Source organism: Anolis sagrei, chromosome 1 (assembly GCF_037176765.1).
Source record: "Anolis sagrei isolate rAnoSag1 chromosome 1, rAnoSag1.mat, whole genome shotgun sequence".
NCBI classification, from domain to species: Eukaryota; Metazoa; Chordata; class Lepidosauria; order Squamata; family Dactyloidae; genus Anolis; species Anolis sagrei.
Genome location: NC_090021.1, coordinates 104630099 through 104653140, shown reverse-complemented (window position 1 = coordinate 104653140; position 23042 = coordinate 104630099). Strand labels below are relative to the sequence as shown.

The following is a 23042-nucleotide window of genomic DNA, read 5'->3' as shown; positions in this document are numbered from 1 at the left end:
TTCAGACACTGAAAGGGCCATGCTTTGTGAACCTTTCCTCCTCAATTGTCCCACCATCCAACTCACCCGCCTTACAGCTGCACATCCCTTTATTTATTGCCCTTACTTGGTATCTTTTCTTAATTTGTATGGCACTCAAGTAGCTCATCCTTTGTTGATCTTTTGGATCAACAACACACCAGCTCCTCCCAATTAGCCTACCAGATTAACAACATGATGTTCCCAATACTTCTAGGAAGTCACACATATAAGCAGATTCTTAAAAGTTGTGTGAGGGAAGTGTGATTCCAAAAAGTCCATCACAACAAAATGGGGCAAGAGGAAACGTACATCAACTAACTTCTCCTCACAAAACAAAACTTTTCCTTCTTTTCTGTTTCTTTGCACCTCTGACATGCACTCCAGAAGATACTTAGAACACTGCAGGTCAGCCCAAAAGGGAGAGAAAAATCACCCCTTTTCCAGTTCTGTTGACAGAAAGCATTTCCAGTTGAAGGCACTCATGGTAGAGTTTGTTTCCAAAAGATACCACATTCATCTGATTTTTTTTTACAGGAATTGAAAAAAAAATATTTTGCTATAAAAAGCGGTTTTCCAAGTCTTGTACCAAAGTTATTTGATACATTTTTATAGTTTTGATCTGTACACAATTTTCTATTCCTAGGTAACAATGTGCTGCTACCTATTAACTCATTTTGCAATTTATTTTGATTTGATTGCTTCTGGAAATAAACTCCACAACTAGATACTGTTGGTCATACTAAAAAAAGAAGAAGCTGTGAACTTATAAATGTGATAAAATAAGAAATTGCTACAGATGTCAAAAGCAATTTATAGAACTGTTGGCCACTCACCCGCCTAGAAGATCTGCAGTATCACTCTGCTGGTTCATATTGATGACTCTCAAACGGTGTCCTCGAAAAAAGAACAAGCACAAAACACTCTCAATCCGTTCTTGAATGACTTCCTGAACCTTGACAGAAGATTCCCAGATTATATCAGACTTTACCTGTAATATGGGCCAGATATTGAACAGTGGAGGTTTTGCCAGTCCCTGTTTCACCCACCAGCAATACAGGCTCCCCTTTCTCAACACACACAGCAAGCTGCTCGATTAACACCGAAGATGGACGTGTTGGTGCAAAGGTCAGCTTTTTCCTGCCAATACATTATCATTTATTAATTAAAATATTTTCATCATGGCATCTCAGAGTAAGAAAGAGATAAAAGAAATACAAACAATTCCAAATGAAAATGAACAAATAACTGAAACAAGAGAAATTAAATAATCCAAACAAAGGCTACAAGAGTTTTTCAAGCCACGTACTTGCTTAAAGGTAAATAAAGACCCAATTTACTACATGGAATATTAATTCTTCAGTTCATAAATATTATGTCTCTATGAAGCAGTACTTCAAGAAGTAAAGCCTGACTGCTCATTGGAGGGAAGAATAGTAGAGGCCAAGATGAAGTACTTGTCAGAGTGCGACAGAAGCTTTGAAGCTTAGAAGAATGGACACTTTGAGACTTCAGTAAAAGCAAACGTATAGCTTTACTGAGTAGAGCAAATATACAGCACACACTCACATTGACACCCAACCAAAAAGACAGAAACAAGACAAAAGCACCGAAGTAAGAAGGACGAATGAAATCTTATCTCTGGATCCTCCCTACGTTTCAGGCACACTCAGGGTCACAACTTCACAGTTCATTAGAGGCTTGACTGATTAACCCTTTCAGAGTCAATACACTCTCTGCTAATGCAATCAGGTTACATTCACAGGCATTACACAAAATTACATTTAAACATTCACATTACACTAATCTTACATTAACAGTACTTTGGCCACATAATGAGAAGAAAGGAAAGCTTAGAGAAGACAATTATGCTGGGGAAAATAGAAGGAAAAGGCAAGATGGATGGATGGTATCCTTGAAGTGACTGGATTGACCTTGAAGGGGCTGAGGGTGGTGACGACCGACAGGAAGCTCTGGCGTGGGCTGGTCCATGAAGTCACAAAGAGTCGGAAACGACTGAACGAATGAACAACAACATCACAAAGCAGTGCCATGCATATTTCACCTACTGGATCCCTAAATAGACAGATGATTAAAAAATAGACAGAATATCTAAAATCAGGTTCAGGAAAAATGGATTATCATTTTTAAAAACATGGCTGTGAGATGTATTGTTGAAGGCTGTGAAATTTTGAAATTACAAGACATTTCATTATACCAGGATAGACATGTAAAAAGAATGGGGTTAATCTGCACATTGCATTAACTAGTACATTTTCCTGAGGACCAACACATTACAAAATTCCAAAGGAGAAATCAAGAGGAAGCTGGCTAAAGAAAATTAAGGATTAAGTTTCCTCTCTTTGCAAGAAGTGGAATTAAAACCACTTGCCTTAAAGAAAGCCAAGAGAGCTGAACACTACATAATAAACATAGGTGCAGTTAGGCCCGTAACTTAGAAGAGAGTTGAAAATTATCAATACCTTTGAGCAAGTAGCGCATGTGTTGGCTTCCGCAAAAGCTTGACTCTTCCCACACTAACTTCTTGGTCTGCGATAACAAGTTGTGGTTTATAAAGCTGACAGTAGTATTCAGCCTACAAAAAAAATGAACACACATAATGTTCTATACCAGCTTACTACCGATTTCAGCTAATACGCTAGCTGTGCCCCTTCCTAGATTTGGAAAACCTAAAGAGGTGATGCACGTGCTGGCATCCTCAAGGTCAGACTTCTGCAATGTGCCTTACATTGGCCTACCTCTGTACAAAATTTGGAAACTCCAATTAATTCAAAAACACAGTAGCCAGACAAGTTACAGGAACATCTAGGAGTAAGCACATCACATCCATATTAAAGTCACTCCATTGGCTATTAATTAGTTTCTGAGCAAAGTACAAAGTATTGGTCTTTATTATTAAAGCCCTACATGGTTTGGATCCAGGTTGCCCACAAGATCACCTTCTCCCATACAATCCGCTGCTGACACTGGTTGTCTGAAGGACGCTTACTCCAACCAGCCAGAATCTGACTCGCGACCGTCACCCAGAGGATATTTTCATCAGCTGCTCCAATATTGTGGAAGCTCACGCTGGAAGAGCTCCTACAGCTAAATCTGCTGTCATAATTCAAGACACAACTGAAGATCCAACTCTTCTGGCAGGCCTACCCAACCACTCTTAACTATGAATTTTAAAAATCGCCCTGTGTCTACTGCACTTTAATCTTTGTCTGGGTTTATGTGTATATGTATCTTACAGAAATGTATTTTAATATATGCATTCTATTGAATATATTTTATTATTACGTGTTTTAACTGGGTTGTGACCCACCTCAAGCTGTGAGGAGAAGTGGTAACAAACAAACATACAAACAAATAAATTATTATTATTATTAGACACACAACAAGATTAGTACAGAGAAAACAAGATCATTATGCTGGCTGTTGTATTGGATCACACATCGGACGCTTCCCATCTGAATAGGGTGGTCATTTGCAGCCGACAGGTGGTAAATTTGTCAGCGCTTATTGTTTTTAAGTGCTGGCCAAGGTCTTTAGGCACTGCACCCAGTGTGCCAATCACCACTGAGACCATCTTTACTGCCTTGTGCCAGAGACTTTGCAAGCCATCCTCCTCCTCCTCTTCTTCTTCCTCCCACTACTACTATATTCTACATGTATGTGTATAGCTCTGCACATGCAATTCTACATCTTCTCAAAACATGGCAGCTATTAAGCCTGAGAGGACCTCCCTGTTGCTGTTGAAGTCAGGAGACAATTCAGACCACAGAGACGCAGCTAGTCTCAACTGTGGAGGAGGTAGAAATGAGGTCTATTCTCAAGTGGATGCACCTAACTTTATGTTCATCCAGGTATTCAGGACAGCCAGATTTTCATGGTCTGAACTGACTTCTCTTCTCTCCTTTTTCTTCTGGTCAGAAGGAACATCAGCTGGCCCTTCCAGGGCTTGACAGCTGACAGAAAGGAGAAGATTTTTGACAGAGTTCATTGGAAACTCCTCTGCACTCTATCGTAAAGTGGTAAGCTGCACATGCAAGATACCTTATGTCTGGAAATGTTCAATTTGCTTCCAATGACTTCTGCCATCTTCACTCTACTCTCCTGTTTGGATAGCATTGCTGTGAAACAGTCTAAGGCCTATAAGGGAGAAAAACACATTTCTAGTTAGATCTTTCAACTCATTCTATGGTATGTTTCTGTCAGAAGTCATCATAAAGTTGCACTGGAAAATCTAGCAGCAAATACTTAAGAAAGGATACACCTCTAGGGCAACTATATGCTTTAATTTCATCAGAAATCATTCATTCCAACACGATCCACTATTATCCAGGGTTTTCTGAATATTATAGCATCTCTAGTAATTTATTTCTCTTCCCAGTGTAATTCACATGACCCCCTGCAAGGATATTATTGCAATTGTGCATAACCTAAGTACAAGTGAGAAATATTTAAAGTTCTGGACCAGTTTTCCACTTTCTAAAGCCACTTTGGTTACTTTTAAAAGAACGCAAAATTACTCTAAAATTCAAAAATGATGTAGCAAGCAGTCATACCTCATGAAAAATATTCAGAGCAGCATTGGGAGAGCTGTCAAAATGGAAAGAAATCCTATTGCACCAATTTAGCAAGTCCCTAAAAGAAGAAAAAATATGGTCACCAACTCAACAGTACCTCACAACTCCATTCTTGCTCAACTAATTGCCTAATTATTGTTGTTGTTTTCTGGAAATTACCATTTTCAATTAATACATTCCCACTGGGAATTTTTCTTAAGGCAAGGCCAAAGAGTTTACAAAACCTTACAGTGTTACAGTCTAAAGTTTATTTGCCACCTTCAACATAAAGTATCAATCAATTTGAACACATATTAAAATACCTCAGAGATAATTCTCGGCCTTCTAAACTTGGCATTTTGTATTTTGTAAAGTTTGGAGCATTTCCCATTATGGTTTCATCTCCTGGAATATGGCTTTCGGATAAATGTTTATCATTAGTGAGCTCAATGTAGATGTCTAATAGACAATCCAATACTGCTGCAAGTTTCGGGTAATTCCTCTGCAGAATCTGAAAAAAGAAGGAATGTTCACGAAAGCAATTATTTTCTAATGATTTTAGTGTTCTGCACTATATCACATTTTATAACATACAGAATTTTATCTTGAATATGGAAAATAAAATCCTATGATTTCATTAGACATTAATTATAAAGTAAGGGTCAGACAATAGCACATGCAGGCAGTCCCTGAGTTACAAACATCTGACTTACAAACAATTCATAGTTAAGAATGGGGGTGAGTCAACAAGAAGTGAAAGAAATCTACCCCTTGAAAGGGAAATTCACTCCTGAAAGAGTTATTCATGGGGTAAAGGTGTTTCCACTGAAGCTTTCTCTCCAATCCTTGTTCCCACAACAAGCAATTTTTTCAAAATCCAATTATCACAGGGACAGAAAGTAAGTTGAAATCTTATGAACAGGGTCACAGACAGCAAGAAACAAAACAACTCCCTTCCCTATGCTATTCGAAGTGTGTGCGTGTGTGTATATATGGCTGGAGTCACACTTTAAAAATGTACCTGTTCCAACTTAATAATAATAATAAAATAATAATAATAATAACTTTATTTTTATACCCTACCAACCATCTCCCCTAGGGGACTCAGGGCAGCTTACAAGGGACATGCCAAAATTACAATTAAAACACACATGTAAACCACTTAACCAATTAAAACATCAGATAAAAACAAATAACAGCACAATTGAAAGCAATATAAAAACAATACGGCTGAAAGAAACATAGCTTAACAACAAACCTATATAGAACCTATCTTGTTCATAACTTGGGGAATGCCTGTAATAGGAAAATATTATTATCTTGTCCTATCTGTCACTGCTGAGTGTACACATTTGAGTGTTATATGCATGTACACATACACACAAAATTCTACGTGCATAAACCAGAAGCACATTTTTTAATTCTTGAATGACATGCAGGATTTCAATTATGGCTATAGGAATTGGATTCCCACTCCCACCCGCAAAGGCATTATTCAGAGGCAATGGTCAAATAGATATATCGAAAATAATGGGGACCTTCTTACACTCGGGATCCACTGTGGGCCATGACCACATTTCCAGTGAAACTAGAAGACATCAGAAGACCACTTTCTCTTTAAAAATGTGAAAAAGAAATACTGCTGGTTTTCACAAGGCTTCTCAGCACTGATGCTACACTTCCCCCATTCATAAAGCAAATTATGAATGGTTATAAAGGGTTCTGGCTCAGATTACCTGTCCGAACATATCTCCTGTTACGAACCATAACTAAGTTTAAGATCATCTGGAGAGGCCCTGCTCTCGATCCCACCACCGTTGGAAACACGATTGGTGGGGACGAGGGACAGGGCCTTCTCAGCAGTGGCCCCCCCACCTGTGGAATTCCCTCCCCAGGGACATCAGATTGGCCACCTCCCTCCTGTCTTTTAGAAGGAAACTCAAGACTTGGTTGTGGGACCAAGCGTTTGATCATTGAATAGCGACAAGTGAGAAGAAGACATAAGCAATTTGAAGTGACAATCAACTGACCCGGACTTTGGTTTTAACTGGCATGTTTTTAACAACTGTTTATTTAAGGTTGTTTTAATGAATTTGTTGCATGTTTTTATGATTGTGATGGCCACCCTGTGTCCCCCCCTCGGGGCTGAGAAGGGCGGGATACAAGTGTATGAAATAAATAAATAAATAAATAAGCAAGCATCACTTAAAGAGTGGCAGAAATGGCCTGGAGGTCTGATCTGATTCTCATCCCAGTAGAACAAAACAAGAAAACATCAAAAGACACATATCTGCCACAAATAGCCAATACACTGTCACCTAGGTATATGCAGTATCACAACACTGACAACACCAACAGACTGGGCATAAGTTCATTAAGTCTGGAGGTCACACTTTTAAGTGCTGCGTTTTTGCAGTGGACACAAAGCTCACACAAAGATGGTTCTCAACCTGGGGTCCCCAGATGCTTTTGTCCTTCAACTCCCAGAAAGCTTAACAGCTGGTAAACTGGCTGGGATTTCTGAAAGTTTTAGGCTAAAAACATCTGGGGACCCCAAGTTGAGAACCACTGATATATACTCTCGTCACATAGAGCCATTAATTCATGTGAATAATTCCAGAATTTGGAGGATTTTGAAATTCCAGATAACAGATTCTAAACTTGCTTTGCTTTTTAAAAAACAAACAAACAGATATACCCAAATCTAAATAGTAAACACACTATTCATTCAGTGCTCTCCAGACTCCCTTAAAAACATGCAACCTTGAGATGATTTTTTTGAGAAAGATTTCTAGATTTGAGATAATGAGGCACTAAACAATGAGATTTTTTTCCATTTCTACTCTACAGCACATCAAGAGGGATTCGTGGACAATTTGTCCCTAATACTAAATTTGAGATTTTTTCAGATTTTTTTAAACATTTCTTCTCTTTACATTTTAGTCTTTTTTCTAGAGCTAAAAGATTTTTAATATGTTCTTCTGAGCATGGGATATTGGAAGAAACCCCCCCCCACCCACTTCTGATAGGATCTTATCAAACCATGCTTCTCTTCACTCTTTCTGCTTACCTCTTTGAGTTCGGCTTTAGGCATGTTATGTAGTTGGATTTTTGTCCAATATTTGTCCAGAAGAGCAGCATGACTGTTTTGCTGTTTGTACCAACCACCACCACAACTGAAGACTCTAAATTAATTAATTGCAAATCAATGTCAATATTATTAAAGTACTACAAGTATTTTAGTCTAAACTATACAGAAAAGGCCTAATAGCTTTACATGTGCATTGAGTTCTACAAGGTTCCCAAACTGAAGAGCTACAGCTAAAGTAATCATAGCTCCATATAACCAATACAAGGATTATCTACAACCAGCCTGACCATTTACACAATTGCATAGTAAATCTAGTCTGACGCAAGCAACTGACTATTTGTGTACACACTTAGCTACACATGTAATCTCGATACTTCTATATCGCCATCTTTACAAATCTCTTCACAAAAGCATTTAAGTTATATAATTTCCTACCTTCTTGTCGCAAAAAGATGGAAGCCAGGAGCCACTTTTATGCAATCACTTCGTCCAGGAATCAATAACTCACCATTTTCCAGAAGAGGTATTAACACAGAGATCTCAGAAAAAAGAGAAGATATACTATTGTACCAAAAGACAGTATCTAGACCACAAACTTGGTTTTACAGACATAATGGGAGCTCCCTGAATTCCTCTGCCATGAAATCTGCTCCATCAGATCAAAGAACAGCAGTCTTCTCACAAAGCAGCAAAATCCTGATAGATACCTCTACTAAGAGAATATTAACGGCTGATTCTCATCTGATACTAACATTTCTGTAACACTAACGATTTGACACCAACATACTACAACATACTTAAGGAGATGTTGACAAGTTGGAATGTGTCCAGAGGAGGGCAACTAAAATGATCAAGGATCTGGAGAACAAGCCCAATGAAGAGTGGCTTAAAAAGCTGGGCATGTTTAGCCTGCAGAAGAGAAGGCTGAGAGGAGACAAGATGAGGGCCATGTATCAAAATGTAAGGGGAAGTCATAGGGAGGAGGGAGCAGGCTTGTTTTCTGCTGTCCTGGAGAACAGGATGTGGAACAATGGATTCAAAATACAGGAAAGGTGATTCCACCTGAATATTAGGAAGAACTTCCTAACTGTGAGAGCAATGGAACTCTCTGCCCCAGATTGTGGTGGAGGCTCCTTCTTTGGAGGCTTTTAAACAGAGGCTGGATGGCCATCTGTCGGGGATGGTTTGAATGTGATTTTCCTGCTTCTTGGCAGGGGGTTGGTCTGGATAGTCCATGAGGTCTCTTCCAACTCTATGATTCTATGAAACAGTGCATAGATGTTCATGACTTTTCCCCCAAAAGTCATCAAATATAAATGTTGGGATGTTAATATTTTATTATTAATGAACTGCCTTTTAAATGCAAAACTAACTGAAAGCCACACATACAGGGAGTGCAGGAAAGGTTAAGACATTTAATGTATGGTAACATCTGAACATTAATGCACAAAATGTTCATGCAGGCTACATGGTCAACTTTGTATTGGACGATTAGTCCAACAAATAGTTAGGAGTGTTCAGGTCTGCACATTTGCTGTATAGGAAAGGACAGAAGGGACCGAGAAGCCACTTCTTTTCCCAGTGACAAAGTGATTAACCCTGTCAATATTTTGGCAAGACTCTTTCCAGATAAACAACACCAAAACCACACCAAGAGAAGCATCATAGACACAACACATATCAGGCTGAAAGCATGACATACTATCTACAAGCATTAGGAGGAAAATCTATCCAGAGATCTGGAACAGGGCTTTAATTTTTTTTCCACTCAGGACATCTTTTAGCCTGAAAAGAACTCCACGCATAGAGGTATATACTATAGGTTTAAAACCAAACATTTATTGATAACGAATCAGCTTTTGCAAGGCTTGCTAAACAGGCTGATTTCCCATTTCATGAAGTACAACTAAAGCATCTTTTACAGAGACCACTGTAAACACTGCATAACAGATCCGTGCAAACAGCCACAACATGACATTCAGAAAACTTTTAAGGTTGCCAATTTTTTCAGGAACCCAATACATTTGGGGTCAGGACCGATAGTTTAAGAAGCAGTGATCTAAAACTCTATGGAAGTGAGTTCCATTTAATGTTCTGGTATGTCTTCAGAGCAATGTTATGTATGAAAGACAGGGAGCTCAACACCATAACAATATCATTATTTCAAAAGGAGAAAATAATAATAAATAACCTGAAGACTACTACCTGCCTTGCAAGTATGAATTCTCAACTTTTAAGGGTATTATCATGGAATAACTCCAAAGAAGCTAAAACTGACTTTCATCACAAGTATTTACAGTACACTTCTACAAAGCACAGGGACATACCACATCGAGAGGTGCATAATCAATATCCTCAAGGAGGATCCAATGCCCTTTGCTGACTGCTTGGGTCAAGGTCCCTGGTTGCCACACAAACTCCCCTGGAACATCTGTACAACGATACATGCCCAGCAGAGTCTATCAAACAGGGGAGGAAAATTCTAATTAGAAAAAGTATGCAACTTCGTATCTTCCTTATAATACGTATGAAAACTTCAAAGATTTCTGAAATATAGTATCTTTCAACTAATTTCCTTCTAAATTTGCAACTAGAGGTCAAATACATTTTGGAACTGTTTTGTGCAACAGAAACTATGACATTATTTAGAATATTATTTTTTATAACCTGCAGTTCTAATCATAATAATTTGTATTCACATTTTGTACAATGTCTCTGTAACATATGAACTATAAAAGCAGACACTGAAGTCAATGATTGAGCACCCTTGACATAAATATTTCCTAAATGGGTTTTAGCTTGATAAAGACAAAAGGGTACCTGGTATTTAAGAAGAGATACAGACACCTTATTTATATATGTATAGTACAGTTTCCAATAATGTTCTCACTTTGTGTCTGTGGTTTTGTTGCATTAGTCATTTGCATCACAATAACAGGAAAACGGATTAACCACAACTATGCACCTAAGCTTTATTCTATTATGGACTAAATTACTAACATGTGCTTTATTTTTGCAATTCAATTGTTCCAGAATGTCAGCTGACTTTAATCCATAAATATTGAATGATTTTTATAATAATAATAATAATAACAATAACAATAACAATAACAATAACAATAACAGTCATTCATTCTAAGAAAATAAAATGTTAACAGCCTTGACCAGTCATGACTATATTATTCAATTTTAACATTTATTTACATTGTTAGTTATTTTATTTCAAAAAAGGTCAAAATGTATTTCCCATTACCTTACTGTCAGTCTGATCTCCCAACTGAACTTTGAGAATATGAGGAGGCTTTGTCCTCCCAGTGACGGCTCCCAAGAACTCAACAAGGGATGTCTTGCCACATCCTACTGGACCTTCAAGTAACACTGCATTTTGTGAAGACACAGCCATGGCAAGGTTGTGAAGATTAGTACAGGTCGATTTCACCAGTACAAATTTGTCCAAGATGTTTTCCTGCCAGGGCAGAGAAGGCAACATTTTCAGCTAAATAACCTGGACTTAAGCATTAAAAAGTGAACATGGTAAGTTATGACTTCTTAAACATCCCAGGAACAAATGAAACGAGATAGAAAATAGCAGACATGAGGCACAGTGAAAGATATGGCTCAGAACAACAGTATGGAGAAAAGAAGTTTAATATTTTTCCCAGTCTTTCTTGGGTCTGCTATTCTCCCCCCACCTTTTGTTATTTTCTCCACTGTGACCTTTAGGGCAAATAGATACACAAAGGAGATATGTCTAGAGGAACCCATCTCCCAGTAAGTACAAATAAGTACAAACAAATAAACAAAAAAAATGAGAGTAACTACATTTACATTTGCCATGATTTATCTATTTTTCTGCAACTTTCCCTCACTCTTTTCCCTGACTACAACCCACGTTATGCTGTGAAAAGGCATTCCAATTGTTAAACTGGTTGGGGGGGGGGGCTATCCATTCGTTTGTGGGTAGCAGCTTCTAGCTGGGACCTCTGTAAAAGATGGGGGGATATGCAGAGGGAATTTGTGAAGTTGAGGTAGATTGCATATTTTGGTAGCTGATAATCTAGCTTCTGTTTTTCTGCAGCTTCTCTCCATGTGAGCTCAAATCTGGACAACTGGCTGTGGGAAAAAAAACATTTCAGCTAGCAAAACACCTGTGAAAGGGAGAGGGAAAATGATGTGCATCTTCAAAGTTTCTAATCAGGATTTCTGTGAATGATTAGAGCTTCAGGGGAGGGAAGTTGTTAAAAAATAGAAAATAAATTGTCACAATAAAAATTATTTCAAAAAAAAAATAGAAAATAAATTGTCAGCTGCCAAACATCCATCAGTCCTCCTTGCTCCCCAACTTTCACAAAAATCCTGGCTAGAACTTTTAAAAGATGTTTCAGCTCTCCAACCAAGAAGCAGACAGGATGATATCAAGCATCATGATGATCACCAATCATCAATTTCCTTACGTTTTCTCCAGGTCCAAATTGCTGTCGAGGCAGCACAACTCCACAAACAGCTACCACCTTTGCAGAGAGATCAGCAGACACAAGTTCCCCCTGAGTGTGGCATAGCTCTTCTTCTTTGGTCCAAAAGCTTGCCTCAGGATTAGCCAAGATGAGGGCACGCTCGACGTTCTGCATCCGTGAATCTTCCAGCAGCCTGTTAAAATCCCAAACACGAATGTTACAGTGTTTTGAAAAGGATACAACAAATTCATTGAAGCATGCAAAGAGTCACCACGCAAAAACAATTACTCACTTAAGTTTGAAATGTATTAATTCTTCTGGATTAAAGATCTTCTTCAGGAAGGACAATCTATGCTCATCATTCATGCAGGTGAGAAGGGCAAGACAACTGGCAGAATACCTAGGAAGCAAAAGTTGGCTTGAGTAACAATTTGTCTTGTTGTTTTGACATTTATTTAAGACAGTGGTTCCCAACTGGTTTGGTTATTTGGGGTGCTGTTTCAGAAAATTGCACTGGATAGACCACATCAGCTCTAATTTCTGATACAGAACATATGCCATCCAGTAGTCGCCATCTGCTCACCCACAGAAAACCATATTTAATAAGTTGCTCTCGTTGCAACGGTGTAGTAACGGTGAGGCCACTGACCATATTTTAGTTCTGTGGACCACTGGTGGTCCATGGGCCACAGGTTGGCAACCACTGATGTAGGAGAGCTGTGGGCTAACTTATCTCATGCATGGTTCCTCTGTTCTTCTAGGGCAGGGATCCAAAACTTTTAAAGTCTTTTTTTCCCAAGGAACTCTTAACAGTGATTTTCCCGCAGAACCCCAACTTAGTCCCAAAGCATTGTGAACCCACAAAGTTCTTCCTTTTTTATCTACTCATATTGCCTGAAGGTCATGTATAATGTAGTAGGTTTGGAAATAAAGAGCAAACATTTTAAATACAACCATGAACCTGGTTTCATTTGTGTACTTTTCAAATTGGGCTTTATGTCTGACATAAAGCCCAAGGAGGCATCCAATTTTCTCCTAAATGTGTTTTTGTTGTAAGCATAAGAATTCGCATGGATATGTGGACACAGAGGGAAGCAGAGCCTGGTTAGCTTTTCTGGCTACTCAAAGGTATACATCTGTCAGTCCTACCCAAAAAACATCCAGTGTTACAGATTCAAATTTTGTTTTTAAAGCAAGATAAAAGGGAAAGGTTTACCCTGACATTAAGTCTAGTCATGTCTAACTCTGGGTGTTGCTGCTCATCTCCATTTCTAAGCTGAATAGCCAGCGTTGTCTGTAGATGCCTCCAAGGTTAGGTGGCCAGAATGACTGCCATTACCTTCCCACCAAGGTGGTACCTATTGATCTACTCACATCTGCATGTTTTCAAACTGCTAGGTTGGCAGAAGCTGGGCCTAACAGTGGTAGCTCATCCCGCTCCCTGGATTCAAAGCACCAACCTTTCAGTCAGCAAAGTTATACTTTTGCGGAAACTGGGGTTCCATGGAACATGGTTTGGGAACCATTGTTCTAGGCCATGACTGAGGAATTAATCTACAACTCTTCAGCTGCTGTCAGAGTCCAATTCCCATTAGCCTCTGACTGCATGACCAGTAGTGAAAAATGATGAGAAGAACACTTCAGTAAATTTGAGAGGGCTACAAGTTGTCCACCACTGCCATATGTTACTAGTCTTGCAATAATGGATTATTGTGTGCGCATAAAATTGTCCTCACATAGGTGAGTTAAACACAGCCCTTTGGAAAGACCAATGCAGCCCTTGATATTGCACTGACCCCCCCCCCAAAAAAAAACTCCTCAAGGAAGCCCTTTTTGTCCCTCCTCAATCATTTTTGGGTGGAATTTGTCCAAATTCCTTGGAAGTCCTAAGGCAAATCAAAGGGCGCTAATAACGTTATCCAAAACAACAGCCACAATGTTGTACTGTGACCCTCTACAGGAAACCAAATGGTATTCATGAGCTCTGGAGCATGGCCACCTCAGACCAGATGGTATGTGGAAGTTCCTTCTACAGAGAGGTTTTACAAGATCTGAATTGGCTCTCAGCTGAAGGTTAAACAACTTAAACCAGTCCACTTTTCTTTATGGATAATCTTAACCATTTTACCACAGGTTATCAGAAATAGTTTCTTTTGCAAGTCAATTTAGAAGTTCACTGTGGTTTGTTAAACACCTTTTCAGTTTTAAAACCTATCTTAACTTTAATGAATTTATTCTTTGTCACAAGTGTTTAAACTGCCCACTGATTAAGAAGACAATTATAAGGCATTTGACGTTTACACATTAAAAATGGTAATATAAAGCGAAAAAACGAAGCCCACCATCGAACTACAGTATCATGACTCCTCAGTAAGGGGACGCAAACACTCCAGTCCCACAACTCTCTGAACACAGTCTGTTCTTTTTGGAGGAATTTGTAGGCTGCCTCCATGAGATCCCTTAACTTCATTCTTCGGCGTCCATAGCGAACCATGTTTGTATCTGAGCTCTCAAGAAAGAGCCTTTGGAAGACTGGTGAAGTATCCTTAAAGTACCTCAGAGCAAATCTACAGGAAACAAAGGTAATGTAAGATGTTGTTGTTAGCATTATTGGAAATGACTACGACGGCAGACTAAACAGGGAGAAATTTCAGATCTTCTAATAAAGCAGAAAGTTTTTGACTGATTTGGTTATTTTTTTACCAAATTTGGGAAGAAGCTGTTTTACAGCTCCTTTAAAAACCAATAAAATTAACCCTTCTTTTCAGTAAATGGTTTTAACCTACGCAAGGAAACTAAACAATGAAGAGCAACACAGTTCAATCCTAAAGCAGTTGCATGAACAACAATGTCTCTCTGCTTTCCCCTAAAACTTTGTATCTAGCCCTGTGATTTTTTAAAACTTCAGAAGCATATCCCACTTCCAAATACTATATATGTATATGTGTGTGTGTAAGTAAAAAAATAAGCAAAATTTGACAGTTCACACACTGTATGCAGTCATAGTCAATCAGATGGTCATGACTTCTGCTTGCATGGCTTCCAAATTAACCAGCTCTCAGGCTGGCTGCAACTGTCGTAAATAAGGATAACGGTTAATAACTACAGACAGTTTTCAAGTACAAACATCTGACTTACATCCAACTCACAGGTTTTTGTGTGTATGTGTATCAGGAAATACTTGAGAAACTTCAAGTTTCTACTGGTGTGAGAAAATTGGCCATCTGCAAGGACGTTACCCAGGGAATGCCCGGATGTTTGATATTTTATCATCTTGTGGGAGGCTTCTCTCATGTCCCCAAATAGGAAGCTAGAGCTGAGATGGGGAGCTCACTCCCCTCCCAGGATTCGAACCGCCAATCTGTTGGTCAGCAGTCCTGCTGGCACAAGGGTTTAACCCATTGCGCCACTGGGGGCTCCAACTCACAGCTAAAACAGGAGGTGAGATAATAGAAAGTGAGAGAAATCTACCTCAGGAAATTCACTCCTGAAAGAGTTATGAGGAAAAGGTGTCTCCACTAAAGCTTTATCACCAATCCCTGTTTCCACAACAAGCCAATCTTTTCAAAATTCAATTATCACAGGAACAGAAAGGGGATGAAATCTTCTACACAGGGGCACAGACAGCAAAACAAACACCACAGAGGTGTTTAACCCTTCCCTATGTTATCTAAAGCTAATATATATATATATATTTGGCTGGAGTTCCACTTTAAAAATGTACCTATTCTGACTTACATACAAATTCAGCTTAAGAACCTATCTTGTGCGTAATTTGGGGGCTGCCTGTATACACAAATGTTACAAGACTTACGGCATCACATCTGGGTGATAATCAATAAGCTTGCTGACTGCCACACAAAGTCTCTCGTGAAGATCATAGTTGATTTGGCCACTAGATTTAAGAAGTTCTACATTTCTTTCCAACAAATCCAGCAAGATAGGACGGAACTGTCGACCAATCAGAAGTGTACATTCTTTATCGAGTAATAATTGTGCTAAGGCACTGAGGATACATTGACGATCCTGTCGGCTCCAGATCTGAAAACAAAAGGAGATCCAATAAAAAAAAACTATTCCCTTCAGCTATAATAGAAGATGTTTGGGTATTTCTATGGGGAGGCTGTCAGGGGTAAGAGGAAAAGCTGAAGAAAATTACAAGAATATTAAGAAAGATAAAATCTTTTTTACATTCAGTGTATCACAATCTATTCACTTTTTAATTATTCAACAGAAGATACAAAAAGGGTTCAAGCAAAAAAAAACTCTGGCTACTAATACGCCCCCAAATTCACCCCTCTGCATCAAATAAAACTTGTTTCTACTTCAACTCTAAAAGTACATTTTTATTTTACTTTGAAGTAAACTGTAGGGCTATCATTCGTTACTGAAATATAAACAGTTGCCACAAATTCCCATAGCTTCACAGTAACCTGCTATGGACAATGGGAAGATCTTTCTTTTTCTGTAACAAGGGGATAACCCAATTACATTCTAAAAATTGTGTGTGTGTGTGTGTGTAATTTATTTATTTCAGATATTTTTACCCTGCCTTTCTCAACCCCCTGGGTAATGAGTAATGCTTTTGGTTATTTGTTATTAAGATCATTTGTTCTTTGTCATTTTGAGAGAATATTTTTTCATGTTTCATCCTATTTTTTCCAAGTAATACATTTATTATTGTTATTTTCCGAAGTCAAATTTTCATATTTCATTCTCTTGTCAGTGCAAGGTTCATCTCTCTCAAATGTAGGAGGGAATTAAGGAGTTACTTTAAAAATAAATAAATAATAATAATCACACAAAGTATACTGTTAATAGCAATGGATAGAAAGGGAATATTTAATTATTTGTTTTTATTTCGAATATCTTTTACCTCACCCTTCTCAACCACCGGGGGGGGGGGGGGTGGACTTAGGGCAGCTTTCAATCGGCAGCATTTGTTGCCTCAATATATACATAATAAATACAAACAGTCAAAAAAAGTTAAAAACATTAAAACAATACAATTAAAATCTACTAAGAATTACCACTCTGGTGGCCATTTCTGCTGAAAACTATACAAGTTCTGAAATGCTTGGGATCAGGAAAATTTGGGATTTTGAAATTCCTGCATTTGCATATAACACATAATATCATGGAGATGGGACCCAAGTCTAAAAAGGAAATTCCTTATGCACATAGCCTGAAGGTTATAATTGTGTGCATGAACAATGTTTGCCATACATTCAGCCAATAGAAGGCAAATGTGTCTCTATTACAGCCACTCTGATTTTGGAATTCCAGATGTATAAGAAAGGATTAAACTATGAGCCCTTCCACACAGCCATATAACCCAGAATATCAAGGCAGCTAATACACAATATCTGCTTTGAACTGGGTTATCTGAGGCCCCTTCCATACAGCAGAAAATCCTACAATATCTGCTTTAACTGGGATACCTGAGTCCACACTGACATATACCCCAGATCAAACCAGATGTGGGATTTTGTTCAGCTGTGTGGTAGAGGCCTTATTTTCCAACAGACCTCACAACCTCTGAGGATGCCTGCCATAGATGTGGGTGAAATGTCAGGAGAGAATGCTTCTGGAACATGGCCATGCAGCCTGGAAAACACACAGCAACCCATGGAAAAAGTTTCTTGAACTGCAAAAACTTTTTGCTTCTGTGGGACATCCCGCTTTAAATTTGGCTCTAATTTTTCAATGAATATCATATTGAAAACCAATACAATATAATTTATGACAGCCACAAAAATAAAGTTTCTGGAGTAGAACAACTTTTAAAGTTAAGTACAGCACAATTAAATAAGAAGTAACACTTTCAAAGCAGGAACTGATTTTTGGGGGGTGAAATATTACATGGGTTGATTATATTTGGGGGGGGGGGTTAAGCTTTTCGGGCTGTATGGCCATGTTCCAGAAGCATTCTCTCCTGACGTTTCGCTGGCATCTATGGCTTTCACACCTACCTCCAACAGATTCTTTCTCCCACCCTGGACATTCCACAGATATATACACCCCATTTTCCTAGTTTCCAACAGATCTCACAACCTCTGAAGATGCATGCCATAGATGCAAGTGAAATGTCAGGAGAGAATGCTTCTGGAATATGGCCATAAAGCTGGGAAAACTTACAGCAGTGGTTCTCAACCTGGGGTCCCCAGATGTTTTTGGCCTACAACTCCCAGAAATCCCAGCCAGTTTACCAGCTGTCAGGATTTCTGGGAATTGAAGGCCAAAAACATCTGGGGACCCCAGGTTGAGAACCACTGATTTACAACAACCCAGCGATTCTGGCCATAAAAGCCTTCAACAATACTTTTTTTAAAAAAAATTGATTATTTCTAAACGTTCCAAGCTTTGCCAGAAAATTACTCCTTCCATTTGTAAGACTATACTCAAAATCATTTTCTAGTGAGCCCAGCAGAGTATAGGTGGCTGGCCATCTGTGGAGAGGGCTTTGATGGTGTTGTGCAGGCATGAGCAAACTTGGACCTTCCCTTCAGGTGTTTTGGACTCCAGCTGAGGGGGAAAAGGAAAGGGCCTGAGGCTGTGAGGAATGGTGGGAGTTGAAGTCCAAAACACTTGGAGGGAGGGTCCAAGTTGGTTCATGCATGACCTATCTCGACCTACTAATTTGCATATGGTTTCTGATTGGCCAGCCTCAACATTCTAACATTCTTAAGTGGCTGAGAGGGGAAAGGAATGGGCCTGAGGCTGTCAGGATGGTGGGAGTTGAAGTCCAAAACACCTGGAGTGAAGGCCCAAGTTTGCCCAGGCCCGGTGTAGTGGCAGGAGGGGTGGGACTGGATGAGCCTTGGGGGTCCCTTCCAGCTCTAGGATCCGTGCTCTTTCTTCTCCAGAAGGCGAGGGAGGTGGAGTCCAGCTTGACCAGTGCAGCTGCTCCATCCTCCTCCTCCTCACAAAACAAAGGAGACCACGAGAGGAAGCCCTGGGCAAGCACATGTCGCCCCTCTTCCTCCATCCAGCAGAGAGCGGGAGAGAGAGAGGAGAGGGGAGTCCAAGGGTCAGGGCAGGCGGTATGGCCGCTCCTCCTGGCTCACCCCCCCCCCCTTTTCTCTCCGCCCAGTGTCCATCTTGGTTCCCCCACGGAGGCTATTGTGGCCCTCCCACCTGTCCGGCCAGGAACCTGCTCAGCTCCCCTCCGCTGCTCCGTTCCTCCCTCTGTGCCACCAGTCGCAGCGGGGCCTCCACGCTCAGCCTCAGGTGCTCCATCGCTGGCCGCGCGCCCTCCCTCCCTCTTGCCTGCCTGCCTTCCTCGAGAGAGCCTTCTTCCAGCCCGAGAGACCCGGGGCGCGAGGCACGTGGGAGACCGCAGCGGAGCGACGGCCGCTTCCCACCCCCTTCTCCGAACGCCCCGCCCGCCTACGTCATCTCCCCGCGACGCCCAGCTGAAGGGGGAGGGAGGGGGGAACTGCCTTGGCCTACGAACAAACAAAAGGAAAAAACTACGCGCCCCGTCGTGCATTGCGGCACTTCTCGACCTGAACTTGTACGCCTAATCAACGCGCTGGATGCTGGGAGGAAGAGTTTTCATATGAAATGCTTGGGAAACGAGGTGTTTTAGGCTCCATCTATAGCAGTGGTCCCCAGATGTTTTTGGCCTACAACGCCCAGAAATCCCACCCAGTTTACCAGCTGATAGGATTTCTGGGAGTTGAAGGCCAAAAACATCTGGGGACCCCAGGTTGAGAACCACTGATCTATAGAGCCATATCATGTAGTTTAAGGCCCCTTCCAGGAGCCCCCGGTGGTTCTCAACCTGGGGTCCCCAAATGTTGTTGGCCTACAACTCCCAGAAATCCCAGCCAGTCCCCAAAAACACCTGGGGACTCCAGGTTGAGAACCACTAAACCCTTGTGCCGGCCGGACTGACGACCGACAAGTCGCAGGTTCGAATGTGAGAAGACTGCAGATGAGCTCCCTCTGTCAGCTCCAGCTCCCCATGCGAGGACATAAGAGACGCCTCCCACAAGGATGGTAAAACACCAAAACATCCAGGCATCCCCAAGGCAACATCCTTGCAGGCAGCCAATTCTCTCACACCAGAAGGGACTTCCAGTTTCTCAAGTGTGAGGACATTAGAGAAGCCTCCCTCGAGGATGGTAAAACATCAAAACATTTGGGCATTCCCTGGGCAACATCCTTGTAGACAGCCAATTTTCTCACACCAGAAGCGATTTTAAAAAATTGTTCAAAACTCTTTTCGGATGATGGCTCGATTCAGAAATCAATTCTGATTTTCATAGAAAAACGTTCAAAACTTTTTGAAACTTCTGAGACTTCTGAATAATGGCTTGAAAGTGTTATTTCCTGTTTCATTGGGTGGTCTTTACTTTGAAAGTAGTTGTTTTACTCCAGAAAGGGGGAGAGAGAGCAAAGGGAGGAAATTCTTCCACGCTGGTTTAAAACGGCTTCTCTGGCATAAGACTGAAGCAGGAGGGACAACAAAGCGAGGAAATTCATCCAGGCTGCTTTAACATGGCTTCCCAGGATCCAGGCAGAATGCGAGGAGAAAGAGGGAGCGGGGAATTCATCCACTCTGTTTTAACGCAGCTTCCCAGGCTTGAGCAGAGGCCAGGGAAGAGAAGCAGGGAAACGCTGAATCATTTCCGACTCACGTACTGCTTCGTAACAGAAATGGCAGATAATGCTTCGGAAGGGCAAAGAGACTTCCGGTTTCCTTAAAAACTTTGAAATCGCTTCAAAAAGCAAATCTTTCCAAATTTATTCTGAATTACGAAGATTCCGACCGAACCTAACATGCCTAGTATTAAGGGCTTTCTTTCACACACTTCCATGAGGGTTTTGTTGTCTACCTTAAACTATTGAATGGTCAGTATAGATTGGGCACATGTCTTTTAATATATGTGTTTTACCTCTGTGTTGGGCCCCCTCAATCCTTGAGGATAAATAATAATAATTATTATTATTATTATCTTGTAGATGCGACAAAACGCTAAACATGAAATCCACTGGTGTTTTGTCAGGTTTTTTGTCCTGAAAGTCATTTTAGACATGGTTTTAAATATAATTTTGTGCAAATGGGACAAAAGCATGAAACTCATTAGTGATTAATCTAATGTGCACAGTTTGAAGGTAATTTTATACACTAAGTTTTACATAATTTTGTGCACAAAACAAGGTTTGTGTAAATGAAAGCACCAGAAAATGGAAGTCACTATCTCAGTCCCTTGACTTTGGACTTTGGAGTATTTTGAAATTCTGGAAAGGGAGCATTCAGTCTGTATTCGCATATGCATAATGTGATAGCTTGAAGATGTGACCCAAGTCCAAAGATGAAAATTCATGTATATTTTATGCACACCTTCTATGAGGAGGCTGAAGATCATTTTATACACATTTGTAAAAGTTTTCTGCATTGATAAATGTTTGTGTATGTTTGTGAGGCATCAGAAAGCAAAGGTGTTATGATCTCAACCACTCAAATTTGATAGTTTTGGACTTTGAAGCGTTTTGGATTTCCAGATAAGGATATTGCCTCGTATTGTTACTTTTTATTCAAGTTATGGTGACCATATGTATGAGAAGCTGTGGATAATGAAAAATTTGGATACAGAGTCTATGGATAAATGGTTCTGGCCCAACTTACATATCCGAACACATCTCCCCTTACAAACCATCGAGGATGTTAAGATCGTCTGGGGAGAGCCCGCTCTCGGTCCTGCCTTTGTCACAAGTACGTCTGGCAGGGACAAGAGCAGCCCTAGGTAATTTTCAGCAGTAAGCAAACAGTATTTTGGCACACACACCCCCAACCAACCACTGATGTATATTTTCTGTTCGTCGTGGGAGTTCTGTGTGCCATATTTGGTTCAATTCCAACATTGGTGGAGTTCAGAATGCTCTTTGATTGTAGGTGAACTATACATCCCAGTAACTACAACCTGCAGCATATGTCAATGTCTATTTTCCCCCAAGAGTGCCTCAAGAGCGCCACTGGGCAAAATAAACTATACTGCAAATGCTTACTTTGCGTAATGGGTTGAGCTGCCCCTGGACGAGAAACAGGGCCTTCTCAGCGGTGGCTCTCTGCAGTGGAACGCCCTCCCTAGGAGATCTGATCGGCTTCTTCGTTCCTAACATTTCGGAAAAAACTCAAGACATGGCTTTTCGAGCAAGCGTTTGCAAATATTGAGAAACCGACATAGGAAAACGGGACAACTATACAATGGGACTGGACAATGTTTTTAATGAGGATTTATTGACTTATGTTTTATTGCTGCTGTTATGATTTTATTGATGTTAATGTTTTTTAAAAAATTGTACTTTTTAAAAAAGTGTACTTGTTTTTTTAAAAAATTGTACTTGTTTTTTAAAAAATTGTACTCTCTCCCTTCTTCCATTTCTGGATATTCATCTTATTTTACTACGCTCAAACTTGATTTTTTTTTAAAGTAATATGTACTATGGAAAATTTAATAAAGAGTTAATATTTTAAAAAATGTACTTGTGTTTTTGTGGCATTGAATTTTGCCTTGTAAACTGCCTCGAGTCACCTGAGGGCAGAGAAAGGGTGGTATGCAAATACAGTAAATAAATAAATAAATAAATAAAGAGAATCCTCATTATCATCCTAGTTGTTCTCATTGTCTTCCAGTTCAGGATTCAATGGGGCTTATAACATTTAAAATAAATATAGCTAAACTTTCCACAGCATTAAAAATTAAATTATAATTACAGTATCAAAAACCAGTTGAAGATTTTTAAAAACTTCAAAAAAATTATTTATTTATTTATTTACTAAATTTTTATACCGCTCTTCTCAGCCCTCAGAGCGACTCAGAGCAGTTCACAACCACAATACAATACATAAAACATGATAAAAACAGTTAAGAAGCATTTAAAAGGATAAACACT

General features: G+C 39.9%; 1 protein-coding gene across 1 annotated transcript in view; it reads right to left on the bottom strand.

Annotated features, from left to right (window-relative positions):
- MDN1 (midasin AAA ATPase 1) overlaps window positions 1-19516 on the bottom strand; it is a 131670-nt gene extending 112154 nt beyond the window's left edge. The window contains exons 1-15 of the mRNA XM_060753035.2: window positions 19275-19516; window positions 15952-16178; window positions 14480-14704; window positions 12430-12537; window positions 12138-12330; window positions 10937-11149; window positions 10011-10142; window positions 8119-8222; window positions 7663-7777; window positions 4916-5103; window positions 4593-4671; window positions 4081-4176; window positions 2502-2614; window positions 1010-1158; window positions 855-915 (exon numbers count right to left, since the gene is read on the bottom strand). Of these exons, the coding sequence (XP_060609018.2) occupies window positions 855-915; window positions 1010-1158; window positions 2502-2614; window positions 4081-4176; window positions 4593-4671; window positions 4916-5103; window positions 7663-7777; window positions 8119-8222; window positions 10011-10142; window positions 10937-11149; window positions 12138-12330; window positions 12430-12537; window positions 14480-14704; window positions 15952-16178; window positions 19275-19376 (2105 nt within the window). The 5' untranslated portion in view covers window positions 19377-19516. The remainder of the gene's footprint in view (window positions 1-854; window positions 916-1009; window positions 1159-2501; window positions 2615-4080; window positions 4177-4592; window positions 4672-4915; window positions 5104-7662; window positions 7778-8118; window positions 8223-10010; window positions 10143-10936; window positions 11150-12137; window positions 12331-12429; window positions 12538-14479; window positions 14705-15951; window positions 16179-19274) is intronic.
- Between the last annotated feature and the right edge of the window lie 3526 nt (window positions 19517-23042).